Source organism: Balaenoptera physalus (genome assembly GCF_965194825.1).
Source record: "Balaenoptera physalus genome assembly, chromosome: 3".
In the NCBI taxonomy this organism is placed as follows: Eukaryota; Metazoa; Chordata; class Mammalia; order Artiodactyla; family Balaenopteridae; genus Balaenoptera; species Balaenoptera physalus.
Genome location: NC_138890.1, coordinates 28,653,913 through 28,668,866, shown reverse-complemented (window position 1 = coordinate 28,668,866; position 14,954 = coordinate 28,653,913). Strand labels below are relative to the sequence as shown.

At 42.6% G+C, this 14,954-nt stretch overlaps 1 protein-coding gene across 1 annotated transcript in view; it reads left to right on the top strand.

The window, feature by feature from the left end:
* Positions 1 to 14,954, top strand: part of DOCK2 (dedicator of cytokinesis 2) — a 425,439-nt gene that overhangs the window by 108,856 nt on the left and 301,629 nt on the right. Inside the window, exons 24-25 of the mRNA XM_082456398.1 lie at positions 4,796 to 4,866; positions 6,651 to 6,757. Coding sequence (XP_082312524.1) covers positions 4,796 to 4,866; positions 6,651 to 6,757 — 178 coding nt within the window. The remainder of the gene's footprint in view (positions 1 to 4,795; positions 4,867 to 6,650; positions 6,758 to 14,954) is intronic.

Below are 14,954 nucleotides of genomic sequence, written 5' to 3'. Positions count from 1 at the left end.
AACAACAGTAGAGCAGCGCAGTTCTCAGGAGGCCAACAGGTCTAGAAAGCCAAGCTGTTTCTAGTCCCAGACCTTAGAAACTTGCAGTGAATGGAGGTCTCCAGCGGGTCTTATGGCTGAGCTCTTCTGCCTCCTGGGGGTGCTTGGTGGTAGCGCCTGCTTGAACCCCCCCTGCTATCCCTCCACTCAGGTGTGTCAGGGCTGTGTGAAGGTGAGGACTGTGGACAGGCCCCCTGAGGCCAGTGCTGGCTGTGACAACAGACTTGGCAAACTTCCTGTCCCCTTTGGAAAAGAAAACCACAGGCCTGCCATTTCTCTGTGAGGCCCCTGGACCAAATGGAAGTTTAATACGCCTGTCGAGGTGATAACACCCTTTGAGTCTCAGCATGACAACCCCTCAGTTTGTTTTACTTTATTGCCAGCCCAGGGCTGGGAGGCTGGGAAGATTGGCTCCTTCTGAAGCAGCCCTTGTCCCAGCTTTGCCCAGCTCCTCCTTGCTAATAGCTGAAGCATCTAAGTGTGAGTGTCCATGTAGACACCTGGTGATTAGTGCTCTACAGCATCGCTCTGAAGCCCTGGAATGACATGCAGCCCTTGAAAGCCAGCAACTTGCTGCAGACACTGAAGTCCCGGCTTTCCCCAGCTCGCCGAGGATTTCATTTCTGTTTTTGTTCCCTCACTTTGGTCTTAACTATGATGAGTCCATGTTACACTTTGTCCAGGTGCTGGGTAATGAGGGCTGGTGTCAGAGAGATGAGATAAGGAGAGATCCAGCACACGCACTTTTGGGGGCCTGCTGCATGCCGGGCATTACAATAGCTGCAAGATATACTTTATTTTGCATCATTCCCCCCTGCCCCACATGAAGATGCTGAGGCTCAGGAGGTGAAGAAATGGGCCTCGGAGCATGCAGGTGCTGGGTGGAGCGCTGGGATTCCCCCCACACCCCCGCCCCAGGTCCCCGTGGGCCCAGAGCTCTATGTTTCTCAGCCTAAGAGTGAAGGAAGGAGCAGTTTGCTAGAATGCTTAGATGGCTTTTATCAGGGCATGTGCCTCAGCATATGATGTCTCTTTAGAATGTAGGGGTTATAAGCTGGCAGCCCACGGGAGAAGTGCAGCCTGCAGGTGTGTTTGATTTGGCTAGCACAGTGTTAAAACAAGTGAACAAGAATGACTCATTCTTTAGACAGAATGTGGGTTCCACATACCTCCTCACTTCCCACTGGCCTGTGCTCTTCTCATTTCACTCTTTCTGCTGCTTGCCCAGCCCTGCAGGCATCTGCTTTTGCCATATCTTGATGTTTCCTGATACAGATGGCCTGACCAACTAGGCTGGAATGTACTGTATACTATAATTGCCTGGAAGAATGTCATAATGCATCTTAGCATATTAAAATTCTGAAAAGTTCTGCCAAAAAACCCCCTCCAAAAACACCTTACTGGTTTATCTTTGCTTAAATCAAACTTTCCCCTAATTGTTTGATTGCAAATCCTTACCCCCCCTTCCCGCCACAGAATACCTAACATCATCCTTTGGGAAGAGGGTGTCCCAATAGACCCTGGTTTTAGAAACATTCACTTTGGAATCTTGTTATCTCTTGCCATCTTGATTTGAAAAAATAAAGAATAAATCTCTGGACACAAAATCCAATAATGTAAAGAAAAGGTCTGACACATCTGACAACATACAAATTAAATTCCTACTGTGCAATGAAAGATACGATAAACGAAGCTAAAAGACAAGCAACAGTCAAACTACAGGACGAGCAAGAGAAAATTCTTGCAAAATGTGTTACTGCAAAGGGGTTAATTTTTTTTTTAACATCTTTATTTGGGTATAATTGCTTTACAATGGTGTGTTAGTTTCTGCTTTATAACAAGGTGAATCAGCTATACATATACATATATCCCCATATCTCCTCCCTCTTGCATCTCCCTCCCACCCTCCCTATCCTACCCCTCTAGGTGGTCACAAAGCACCGAGCTGATCTCCTTGTGCTATGTGGCTGCTTCCCTCTAGCTATCTGTTTTACATTTGGTAGTGTATATATGTCCATGCCACTCTCTCACTTCGTCCCAGCTTACCCATCCCCCTCCCGTGTCCTCAAGTCCATTCTCTACGTCTGCATCTTTATTCCTGTCCTGCCCCTAGGTTCTTCAGAACCATTTTTTTTTTTTTTTGGTAGATTTTTTGATGATGGCCATTCTGACGGGTGCGAGGTGATACCTCATTGTAGTTTTGATTTACGTTTCTCTAATGATTAGTGATGTTGAGCATCCTTTCATGTGTTTGTTGGCAATCTGTATATCTTCTTTGGAGAAATGTCTATTTAGGTCTTCTGCCCATTTTTGGATTGGGTTGTTTGTTTTTTTGATATTGAGCTGCATGACCTGCTTGTAAATTTTGGAGATTAATCCTTTGTCAGTTGCTTCATTTGCAAATATTTTCTTCCATTCTGAGGGTTGTCTTTTCGTCTTATTTATGTTTTCCTTTGCTGTGCAAAAGCTTTTAAGTTTCATTAGGTCCCATTTGTTTATTTTTGTTTTTATTTCCATTTCTCTAGGAGGTGGGTCAAAAAGGATCTTGCTGTGATTTATGTCATAGAGTGTTCTGCCTATGTTTTCCTCGAAGAGGTTGATAGTGTCTGGCCTTACATTTAGGTCTTTAATCCATTTTGAGTTTATTTTTGTGTATGGTGTTAGGGAGTGTTCTAATTTCGTTCTTTTACATGTAGCTGTGCAAAGGGCTTAATATTAATGAATTCCACATCAATAGGAAAAGACGTCACCCAAAAGAAAAATGGGGAAAGAATATAAACAAGCTATATATAGTAAATACAGTTGTTCAATAAATATAGAAAAGGTGCCCACCTGTACTAGATCCAAAAATTCACAGATTACAGTTGCAAATTATGTATCAGATTGACAAAATGAGACAGATTTGTATACTAGTGTTAGCAAGGTTATAGGGAAAGGAGTAGAAGGAAATTGATTACTGCTTCTTTCTAAGTTAATATGATATTATCTTCTAAAATGTATATGTGTATACATTTGTATGTACATTTGCATATGTGTACATACATTTTACACACTAATTTCTCTTCAAGCAGCCCATCCGTCACACAGGGGTTCTCACAGATACACAGATGTGTATTTTAATATTTTCTTACCACTTATTTTATAATAAAGAAAAATAAAGATAGCATGGACTCCGTCAGTAAGGAGGACTTGGTGTACCCATGTGAGCCTTGTTGTGCAGTGATTAGAAATGAAGAGTGCACTCTATGAAGTGATGTGCAAAAATACTGGTGATAACATGGTTGACTGCAAAAAGCAAGTTACAGAACTGTATAATCACACACATACATGTGCACCTACACATGCATGCACACACACACAAACACATACTTGTTCATGCACAGGAAACAGTTGGGACTCACCACAATATTGACAGTGATCCCTTCTGAGGAGTAGGGATTGGGGCTGAGATGGAGATGTGGGACTTAAGGGACAATTTTCACCCTAATACTTGTGTGAATTTTTTTATATCAAACATATAATACTGACTTGTAAAAATCATAACTAACAAGAAAAAAAAGCATGGGTGCATGGAGAAAAACAGTGCTATTTGAGGGTTACAAGGAGTGGCTCTGTAAGTAGCCTGCCTGATTTTGAATCCTGGCTCTGCCACGTGCTAAACTTTGTGACCTAGTTAGTTATTGAATCTTGATGCCCTAATGGTTCCTGATCTATGAAAATAGTGTATCCCTTGTAGGCTGAAATAAGGTTTAACAAAATAATCTAACAGCATGGTGTCTGCTCCTCTGAACATTCTCAGAGGATAGTCATGATTGTTATTCATGTTAACTAAGAAGTGCAACTGTATATGGCTAGGATAAGATTTTCTTTAAAAAAAGAATTGTCTCTATTTTAATTTTGGTCTGTTTGTAAAAGGATGATACTTGTTGACTATAGAACACTTAGAATATACAGAAAAATAAAAAGAAAATATAAAATGGATACATCTACCAGATTTTTAAACATTATTTTCCAACTACGTGACTTACAACTCCTCCTGTGGAAATTACAGTCTACTCTGCTGTTTAGCAAATGGTGCTGTTTTGCAAGGGCCTGGGTCTTTTTCCCACCTCTGGATGTATCAGTTATCTTGCACAGAGGACAGAAACAATCCACCACAATGCCCAATTTTCCTAACCCAGGTAGTGGACCCCAAAACATGCTGACAACTGTTCACAAATTGGCCAGGGAGAGAAAATAGAAATAACTCAGTCCATGTCGTCCTTGCCACCAACAAAACAATTCAAGCATACCATCTTCCAATAAAGATAGAAGTTACCCTTTACTGAGCACGCAAATATGTCTGGCTCTCTGCTGGATGCCACATTTATATTATTTTGAATCTCTGCAATCCTGCAAAATAGACATTATTTCCTCTATGTTATAGATAAGGAAATTGAGACATCAGAGAGGTTAAGTGTCTTGTCCAAAGTCACCTGGCCACTAAGGAGTAGACCCAGGATTTGACTGTAAGTGTGTATAACCGCAAAGCTTTTGATTTCTCTACTCTACATTTCTGCTCCTTTGAAGACAGAAGAAACTTTTGAAAGAAGTACACCTGGTGTTTCAATCTACATGCAGAGTCTGAATCACGGTAGCAGTGCCCAGGATTCAGGATCATTTTCCCTTGATCTGTGTTATGTTGCAGAGTATTCTCACCACCAGACAGAGTTGTTGGCCGTGGGCACTGCTCATGTTTATTTCACTTTCTACCTAGGTGGCAGCTTTGAAATACATCCCATCTGTCCTCTATGATGTGGAAACCGTCTTTGATGCAAAGTTACTCAGGTGAGCTTATGGTGTGTACTTTCCTGGGCTCTGTTGTCAAGCCAGGGATTCAGAGGGAGAGGAGAGCTCTTGTGGGCAATTCCAGACGGGCACTCAGCGTGGGGACAGGGAGGACACATGGTCAGAGCTTCCTGCAGGGATATTGGTGTGGGATTTTTACAGTTTCATTGGGTTGTGTCAGATTTGGTGAAAACCAACTATAAAGTAAACATCCTTCTTTGACAATATCAGTGATGCAGAATACGAACATGTAGGTTAAAAAACTGATGTTTGGTGTAAATGTCTCCATTTCATCTGGGCTTGCAGGTTATTTTGGGGTTCCAGTCTTTGCCCTGTAAGCCCTGTAGTTAAAAATGGAGAACAACCTATGGACACTTAATGGGATTATGAGATGGGCTCCGCTTCGCTCTCTCCTTCTTCACCCCATTCCTCTCATGGGAGGAACACATTATCTTACTGTGCGTATGCTCTTAGAATAGGGGCATCTGAGCCAGATACGCCCTTTTCCTCTTTTTCCTAAATTCACTTAAGTTCCAAGATAACCTATAGAAGATTTTACAAACTTTTTATATTGCAATACTTTTAGATTTGGAAAAGCGCTGCAGAGATAGTATAAAGAGAGTTCCTGCATACTTTTCACTCAGCTCCCCTTAATGTTCACATTTTAGGTAACTACAGCATAGCTATCAAAACTAAGAAATAAACATGGGCACAATTCTATTCAGTGCATTCCAAACTTTATTCAGCTCTCATCAGTTTATCCACTGTTCATATGAACATTTCTTCTGGCTTCTTCTCATTCTTCTGGTTTCAAGCTAAATGTTATCTTCTTGGAGAAGCTACCTCTGAACATTGTGAAAAAATTATATTCCTCCCTCAACCCCTGCACCATTACTCTCTGACACAACTCCCTATTCATTTCCTTCATTGCACCTATGGCCTTGTATTGATTTGCTTGCTTTTGTGTTGTACGCTGACCTCCATTAGAATGTAAGTTCCATGCCAATTGGGACCAAGTGTGTTCCTATTGTATCCCACTGCCCTGCACATTGCCTGTCACATATTAAGTAGATGCTTAATAAGGATTTGAAAGAATGAATAAACACAATGAGCTTATTTTGGAAAGCTGACAGGAGCTCTAATTTTGTTTCAGTGGTATTTTTATTTTCACTCTATTTGGAAAGAGCTATCTCCTTTTTCATATCCCAGACTGGTTCTAACCCACAACTTTTCAGAGTTTTTTAAAAAATTAAGGACCTTTTTTGATCTTAAGATTTATCATAAAACATTACTAAGCATGAAACATTAGTGAATAAAACGGCATGGCAATGAAATTAGAATCTGGTTTTGAACCCTTGTTTCTTTGACCCTCCCTAGCTGTGTAACTTTGGGAAAGTTAGTTAACCTTTTTAAACCTTACATTTCCCACTTGTAAAATTGAGATAAGCATTGGATCTACGTCATAGAATTGAGAGGCTTAAATGGCACAGTGGATGTCAAGTGCAAAACATGTGCCTGATACACACAGTAAGTGGTTGGGTTTCTTGATATTATTTTCAGATTTCCACATCTCTTTGAACAGTGTCAGTATTCAACACCAAGACCAACTATGCATACTTACTGAAGGCTTATCATGCACGGAGGTGGGGGGTGAAGGGAGCAAGAGGTACATTGTTTCTGCCCCCGCAGAGCTGGCAGGCTGGGGATGGACAGACTGTAAGTGCCAGGAGGTGGCAGACATTGGTTTAACGAGCTCTGCGTGCTCTGGTTTTTCCTGCCCTTAGCCAACTCCTCTATGAGTTCTATACCTGCATCCCTCCCGAGAAACTCCAGAAGCAGAAAGTCCAGTCCATGAATGAGATAGTCCAGAGCAACCTCTTTAAAAAGCAAGGTGAGTGCAAAGCATCCTGGCCGGTTGGGGGTGCCAGAAAGCCCACGTGCTCATCACATGCTGCGCAGTTAGGAAATGTTTCTTCTCTAACCACTCCCTTGGTCTGAATGAAGGGGGAAAGCAGAAAGTAGCTGACGACTTAGATATCAGAATCTAAACTAATTTAAGGAAAACATAGGCTGAACTGTTTGTTTTTCCTGAGAAAGTTTACTGAGAGGCTAAATTTGGAGTCATTTTGCTGTGAGGTTTTTACTCTACATGAGGAGTAGGTAAAGTTCTGATCCCTTCACAGAGGTACCAGTGGCTTCAGTCTCCTGTTGTGTTTGCTTCCAGGGGCACTCACTATATAAGCAAGCAAACACACATTTACTATATATTCTCCCCTGGTCTTTTATTACTACTCTCATAGTAGCATGTTATACAACTGCTCTGGACGTTGCCTTTCTTCACGTAACGGTATTTCCTGGAGAGCAGGAAATGACAGTGGACTTGGGCAATGGTTGTGGTCAGAGCTTTTGCTCACCCAAACCGATCTCTGGTAACCACCAGTCCCCAGCCAGCATCCCACAGTCAAGAGCCTTGGGGTTCCCTGTTTTTGAGATCGGTGGGCTGGATGGCCACACGTCCTCCAACTATGAGCAGGTAGGACTTAGATGTCAATAGTCACCATTTCCTACATCACTCCTTTCTGTGAGAAGCAAACTGTGCAAGAAATAAGAAGTCTTAGAAAGCAGAGGATCAGTCATCACCCACCCGGGATTTATTCAGAGTGAAGCCTGAATATTTATGTATTAAAGATTCAGGAACCACTTCACTGTAAAGATTTTTCCCCCTTATGTCTGGTTAACATGGTGCATCCAAAATTGGTGTCTGAACCCCATCCCGTGGAATTAAAGTTAGGAGAAGGGCACAGGAAGAAAAGTGTTCTTGTGATTTTATATTCATGCCTGTAGCTTCCTGACCATTTAGACAGATGTGTGACAGCAGATTAATGCAGTACATACATGGTTTGTTTGTGCAAGGTTTGTGTAAGGTGATTGGAAACTAATCCTGGTAAGTCTTGCTGTATGCCTTGTGTTACTGGGGTTTTTTAAGTGAGCCTTCCTCGGTTTTCAGCTTCTGATTTCCATGTCGGAATAAATTACCCTCACTCTGAAAGCTTTGAAATACGCCTGCCCCTTCCTTCCCTGGTAGTCCCTTCCTGGATTTCAGGTGGTGTCACTGTGGAAGTGAAGTGAGTCCCATCCTAGGGGCGTGGCAAGGACGACTCTTGCTGCATGTGGTGCTGCACAGGCAGCGGAGAGCAAGGGCTGCTAGGCTCCCTTTCACTGTTCAGCGCGGCCACCACTGTCAGGGGCCCGGCTCAGCATCGAGGCCAGATGGAGTGTTAGCGCGGTCCTGGATTGGGCATGCGGTGTCAGCTCCAGCCTGGTAGAAGTAGGAGTGATTCCTTTGCTGGAGTCACATCTCCTGGGCTGACGGTGGCCCCTGAGGGTTAGCATAATCACAGGGCAGGCTGGACAGCTGCTGCTCACCAGTCCTGCTGCGTCTTTGAGTTTCAGATTCAGTAAAAACCCTCTGATTAATTGACAGAAGGCCAGCCCCAGTGTTGTACACAGTTACAAAAAAAAATGCAAAATTCTTACCTTTACATATGTACAGAGACTAGAAGTAGGTGAACGGAGAGCCCTCTGGGGACCCATTTTAAAGAGGCTGCAATGTATAATTAGTCTATCCGTCCTTGGTTCATGTGTGAAAGCACTATGCTCTTATGCATAGTTTTTTGTTTTTTTTTTTTTAATCTTTTTTTTTTTAAATTAATTGATTAATTAATTAATTTTGGCTGTGTTGGGTCTTCATTTCTGTGTGAGGGCTTTCTCTAGTTGCGGCAAGCGGGGGCCACTCTTCATCGCGGTGCGCGGGCCTCTCACTGTCGTGGCCTCTCTTGTTGCGGAGCACAGGCTCCAGACGCGCAGGCTCAGTAGTTGTGGCCCACGGGCCCAGTTGCTCCGCGGCATGTGGGATCTTCCCAGACCAGGGCTCGAACCCGTGTCCCCTGCATTGGCAGACAGATTCTCAACCACTGCGCCACCAGGGAAGCCCCCTCTTATGCATAGTTTAAAGGTAACTCTTCTCCCACTATTTATTTGCTAAGTGAACCCTCTTACAAAAGTAACCCAAAAGAGGAAAAGAATCTGAAAAAGAATATGTATATATACATACACATATATATATATATATCTGTATATATATGTATGTATGTATATATATATATATATATATATAAAAAACAGAATCACTTTGCTGTACACCTGAAACTAATACAACATTGTAAATCAACTATACTTCAATTAAAAAAACAAATTAAAAAAAAACCCCAAGGGAAACTTCAGCTCAGCCTTCTCCTTAAATCCTCAAGTTCGAAGTGAATACAATCTGAATTCATACGCACAAACTTACTGGGTGTCTGGGGCTCTTGGGTGAGTGTCTCCTTTATACCCTGAAGTAAGGTGAGTTTGATTCCTTGGCCAAGTCTGAGTTATAATGAAATCCCTTCTGTTGTTCTCCCTGTGAAGTGTTCTGTGCCTCAGGGATGCAGTTTGCTTTAAGCCTGTACTTATCTAACTGCCAGATGTGCAAATTGCCTGGAGTATTGTCGGTGACATTAGCTTGTACTCACAGCCTTGAACACTTGTATTGACATCAAGCAGAGGAACCAGAAGGCTTTTAAGCACTTTCCGAAATGTTGGCAGACAATCCTATTGGCCTCTCTTCAGGAGGGTCCTATGCCGAAGGGGGAGAAAGTTTACTGGTTAAGGGCAGTGGTTCTTGGGTTGGATTCCTAGTGTAGCCCCTTTTCAGCTGTGTGATCATGGGCGATTTACTTAACCTCTCTGATCCTCAGTAAGCTCATCTGTAAAATGGGAAAAATGATAGCAATGTCTGTCTTAGAAGGTTGTTTTGTGGGCTGATGAGACCAACAGTGCATTTAAAGTGCTTATCAAAGCAATATAATATCCCATACTAAGTGATCACTGTTATTACTGGTGTGGTTATTATTTCTGCTGCTCCTTTCATTTTCCCAACGTCTATCCTAACCTTCAGGTTCTTTGCAATAAGGGCATCCCTTCATAGTTGATAGTTGCACATAACCCTAAGCTAAGTTTCCTTGTTTCCCTGAAAGCTGTGTGTTTTTCTCCAGGGTCTGAGAAGCACAGGACTTAAGGAACAAAAGGCCTTGGTCTGTATCCATGTCCCATTCCTGCTTTGAATGGTTTTTCCAATTTTTATTTCATTTTCCTAGAGTGTTTTTGCATAGGGCCTGTGCGATGTGAGCCCAGAAGAATAGGTCAGGGTGAGATGTTTGTGGTTTCTCACCTCATTGTTTACCTTGCTGCAGGCCTCAATATAGTTACATAGTTTGGGACACTTGACAGACATCCTCTAGGATGGTTTACTCCTTGGGGCTCTTTTAAAACATACACACACACACACACACTTTTTAATTCTTTCTTCTTTCATGGAGGCAATTAGCCTCCATTCACCTCAACTTTTACTTGACCTGTGATCCTGAGTAAAGTACTTAATCCTTATAAGTCTCAATTTCCTCGGCTGTAAAGTGGGAATAACCACAGAACGAGTCTCACTGGGTTTTTGTGCAGACTCAGTGGCATAATGTGACTTGTTAGCCTGGGGTATGAGGGAGTCAGGGGTCACCAGCAGCCGAGGTCCTGCAGGGAGTGGCTTGCCCTGTGCGAATGACTTCAGGTTCAGCGGGAGGAGAACTGGGGAATCTATGGAGATGAATTTCCTGATTTTTCCAGCCCAAGCGCAGACTTGCCTGGTGGTGATGATGGGAGAAAGGATGAATAGGTATGCCCTGAGAAAGCTCTTGAGGGGAGTCTGCGAGAAAACCAAACCTTCTGTTCCTTTGGAACAGATTTGTCCCTACTTAGAACCTAATCTCTAAGTAATGTGTCTTTTTAGTCTGATGCTAATCAGATGTGCCATCTGGTTCAGTGTAAACTGCTTTAGGATCCACACTGCTCACTTTTCTCAACTTCCAAAACAAACAGGGGGTGGGGGGAAGACAGAGAGAGAGAGAGAGAAACAGAGAGAGACACAGAGAGAGAGGGACCAACGGGGAGACAGAGAAAGAGAGAGAGACAAAGACAGACAGAGATCTGACAGAGATATAGAAACTCTTTCAATGTTTGTTTTCAGCTAGTGGGATTTTCTTTGGAAACTTTGGTGAGAAGCCGTTCTCTGAACACAAAGCATCCAGTTTTCCTTTTATCAAGATGTAGTTTCCTTCTTTCCCCCTCTTCTTATCTGTTGCCCACAGTATCTGGAGCTGCTAGGACCTCAGTTCACAATGGGCTAGGCCTCTGTGGTGGGAGGGGGCACAGACATCACTGTCCAGTGCCCTAGGGGGGGTTATCTTTTCTAATCGTCACATCATTGCAACACTGGTCTGGAATAGAGAAAAGTCCTCTCATTCTAACAGTTATTACTTTGCTTGGTGAACTTATGTAACATCTCTGAGCCTCCGGGGTTCCACATTGAAAAATGTGAGTAGGAATGTTGCCATTAGAGTATAGACTTTTGGTTTAGGAAATCCCTGTTTCTGATCCTGACTTGATCACTTACTAGCTCTGTGTTCCTTTGAACAAGTAACCTCTTTGAGGCTTGGTTTCTTTAGCTACAGAAATGAGATCATGCATGTAAAACAGCTAGTAGAGTGCCTGACACAGTTGCTGCTTATTTAAAAACATTTATTGTATCCACTGTATAACAGTAATAACCACAGGAATAATAATGACATCAACTGCATCTTAAAGGAAGAGACATTTATTAAATGCCAGCTATATATTATTTGCTATATAGGACATAAACATATATTAAATTCTTACAACCCAATTACATAGGTATAATTATTCTCATCTTATAGATGGGAAAACCAAGGCCTAGAGAGTCAAGTAACTTTCATCCCAATGAGACCAAGGGTTATATTACAATGTATTAGCGCATTAGTGCATTTGGCTATGTGATTCTGGGGTAACAAATTGATCTCCAAATATCAGTGGTTTAACAATGTAAAGGTTTATTTCTCTCTTGTACAAAGTCTGATAAAGGTCAGGAAGGTCAGATGCCTTTTGTCCCTTGTGAAGCTACGCCCGCTTGTACCCATGGCCTCTTTGCAGCAGGGAAGAGAGCGAGGAAGGAAGTACAACCACTTTCAACTACATCAGCCTGAAAGTGACACCCAGAGATTCCACCCGCAGTCCACTGGCCAGACCCCATCACATGTTCCCTACCTAGTAGCAAGGGAATCTGGGAAGTGAAGGGAAATGCATAGAATATTTGATGACCATCTCTGCTACCCATAGGTAGCAGTGGTGGAGCTGGATTTGGAACACAAGTCCTTTGAATAACAAAACTCCTCTTCTTTCCACTACACCAGGCTTTGTTCCTATAATGAATAAAAAGGAGAAGATATGTTTATTTTCTTGTTGAAAATGCTTCCTTCTCCATGTTAGAAAAAAGTGCCACATTGTTCCTCCTGAGAGATTTTTTTCTTCCTTCCTCACTCTCTGCCCCTGTTCCAAATACTGGGCAACTCTCTGACAGCTGTGTACGGGGACCTTTGCTTGGGCAGGAGATGGGACTTTAGATGCCAGTGGTTGCTATGTCACTGCAGGTTTTTAAAGCACAGCCTTCCTGCAGTGAGAAGTGGTATAAGCAGGCTGCCTGGGACTTGGGATGTCCACATCAGGCTGGGTACTGAGACTGCTGTGAAAGACAAGGCAGTAAAGGAACAAGTCCTCTTCCTCCGAGGACATGCTCTAGGCTCCTGGCTGGCTCCTCATCTCTCCTGGCACCATACATAACCTTCCACAATTCTTTTCTCCATGAATACTGCCTGGAATACCTTCTACCGCACCCCCCCCCCCACCCCATTCCCTACTCCCACCCCTGGACACACTAACTAGTAACTCCCACTCATCCCTTTAAGACCCTGACCCGAGGTCAGGTGTGCAGTGCGTCTGCCCTGATGTCTCAGGCATCTCAACCTAGTCCCATTCTACATTTACTCAGTCCCTGCTGCAGGACAGGCCCTGGGGCGGTAGTGGGGATACAGCCGGTGCCAGTTTGCACATTTCTGCACCACGCTCAATGTGCAAAGACGATGAAGCTTCTTGGTTTTGTTTGTTCTAAATCTAATCTAATCTTTTTGAGTCTCCACCTCACTTTGTACTGTGGCATCTTAAAATTTTCAATCAATGACATCTTGTGGCTTCAGATTTAACAAGTCTTTCTGATTCAAAATAGTTCCCTTTCCCTCTCCAAAATAGTGTCTGGGACCAGGTCCCAGGGACCCAATAAGGAAAGGGGAGAGAGACGCTGCTTTTGCCTTTTCCCACAACCTATCTAAAATATCCCTCTTTGGGACTTCAGCCCAAGGGGGAGATGTTGGGACACAAATGTCTTGTGGCTTCAGGGGCCACTACCTTTTTGCTCTATGATATCTTCTTTTCTGAGGAAGCCTTCCTCATCTCTCTTCCCTGGGGCTATAAAAGTGGAATGGCTGCCAGGGGTCTTGACCAATGGGGGGAAGTGTGACAGTAGAGAGTAGCACATTCAAAATATTATCCTGGATTCTCAAAGGGGATAAAACAAGACGTAGAATCTCTGAGAGGAAGATTTCTCAGACCTTAGGTGCATCTGGGAAGTTTGCTAAAATTGCAGAATCCTGGACCCTACCCCAAAGATTCTGACACTGCAGATCTGGGCAGGGGCCAGGGATGTGCATGGTATCAGCCCTCCAAGGGGACTCTGATGCAGGTGGCCCCCTGACTGACCCTCTCTAGTTGGCAAGCGGAGCTCCTAGAGCCTGAGTGGGGGAAGGAGAGCAGTGCAGCAAAGAGGAGCAGATCCCACAGCACACAGCAGAGACCTCACCCTGACACTTGGGATTTCTCTCTCCCATTGTCTGTTGATGCGACTATCTATGCTGATGGAGAGAACTCCGTAAGGATAAAGGATATATATTCTTTCTTTATGTGCCTAATCTGCCTAGGGTCTCACTGATATCCACTCTCAGAAACTAGTCTGTGCACCTGGGCAGTAAAATATACCGTTATTCAGTGGCCAGTGTCCCTTAAAAAAAAGGAAAAGGGAAGATGGGACCTCAGTTGTAGAGAACAGGGGTTGTCATAGTACCCGATTCATAATGTAGCTCATCACTGGTCCACACAAGGGCTTGCTTTTATTTATTAACATATTTAGTTAGTTATTTTTAATAATAAATTAAACATCCTTGCACTCACCACCCAAACCAAAAACTAGAAACTGAACAGTCAACTACATGTAACTATGTGTGTCTTTCCCCACCTAAGGTAACCCATTCTTGAATCTTTTATTAATTATTCCACTGCTTTAATGCAGTGTTACTGCATCTATACATATTTCTAGTGTTTTGGTTATTTTAGCTTTAAAAAGAAGGGTATTGAACTATGAGTAATTTGAAGGGATTTACTTTTTTCACTTAATATTATACTAAAATTCATTCATATTACAAACTGTTGGAGTTCATTTTTTTGATGAGTGTAGAAAATTCTATTGTGTCAATAAGCCATAGTTTATTCACTCACGCTTTCAATTTTAGGCACTCGGGTTGTTTCGGATTTTTTTTTTTTTTAATTGTAAGCATTGCTGCTAAGAATATTCTTGTACATGTCTCTTTTTGTACACGTTTAAGAGTCTCTGTGGGGCATATAACTACCACTAGATTTGCTTGGTCATGGGAGATCTGAATATTTAACTTCAGGAGATAGTGCTAAACTGTTTTCCAAAGGTGGCTGCACTCATTTACTCTCCCAGCAATAATGGATGAGAGATTATGAGAATCTGCATTCTCTTCAACACTTGATATTGTCCCAATTTAAAAATTTACCAATAAAATGGATGTAACGTATGTCATCACTGTCTTGATTTGCTGTTTCTTGATCACCAATGACACTGAAAATCTTTCCTTGTGTTTCTTTGTCACTTGTGTTTCATGTCTGTGATATGTCTGTCCGTGACTTTTGTCCATTTTTCTTTTGGGTTGGTTGTATTTCTCTTATTAACTTGCAGGATATTTTATATATTCTTCATACTCATGTTTTGCTGATTTTATGTATTATGAGAATCT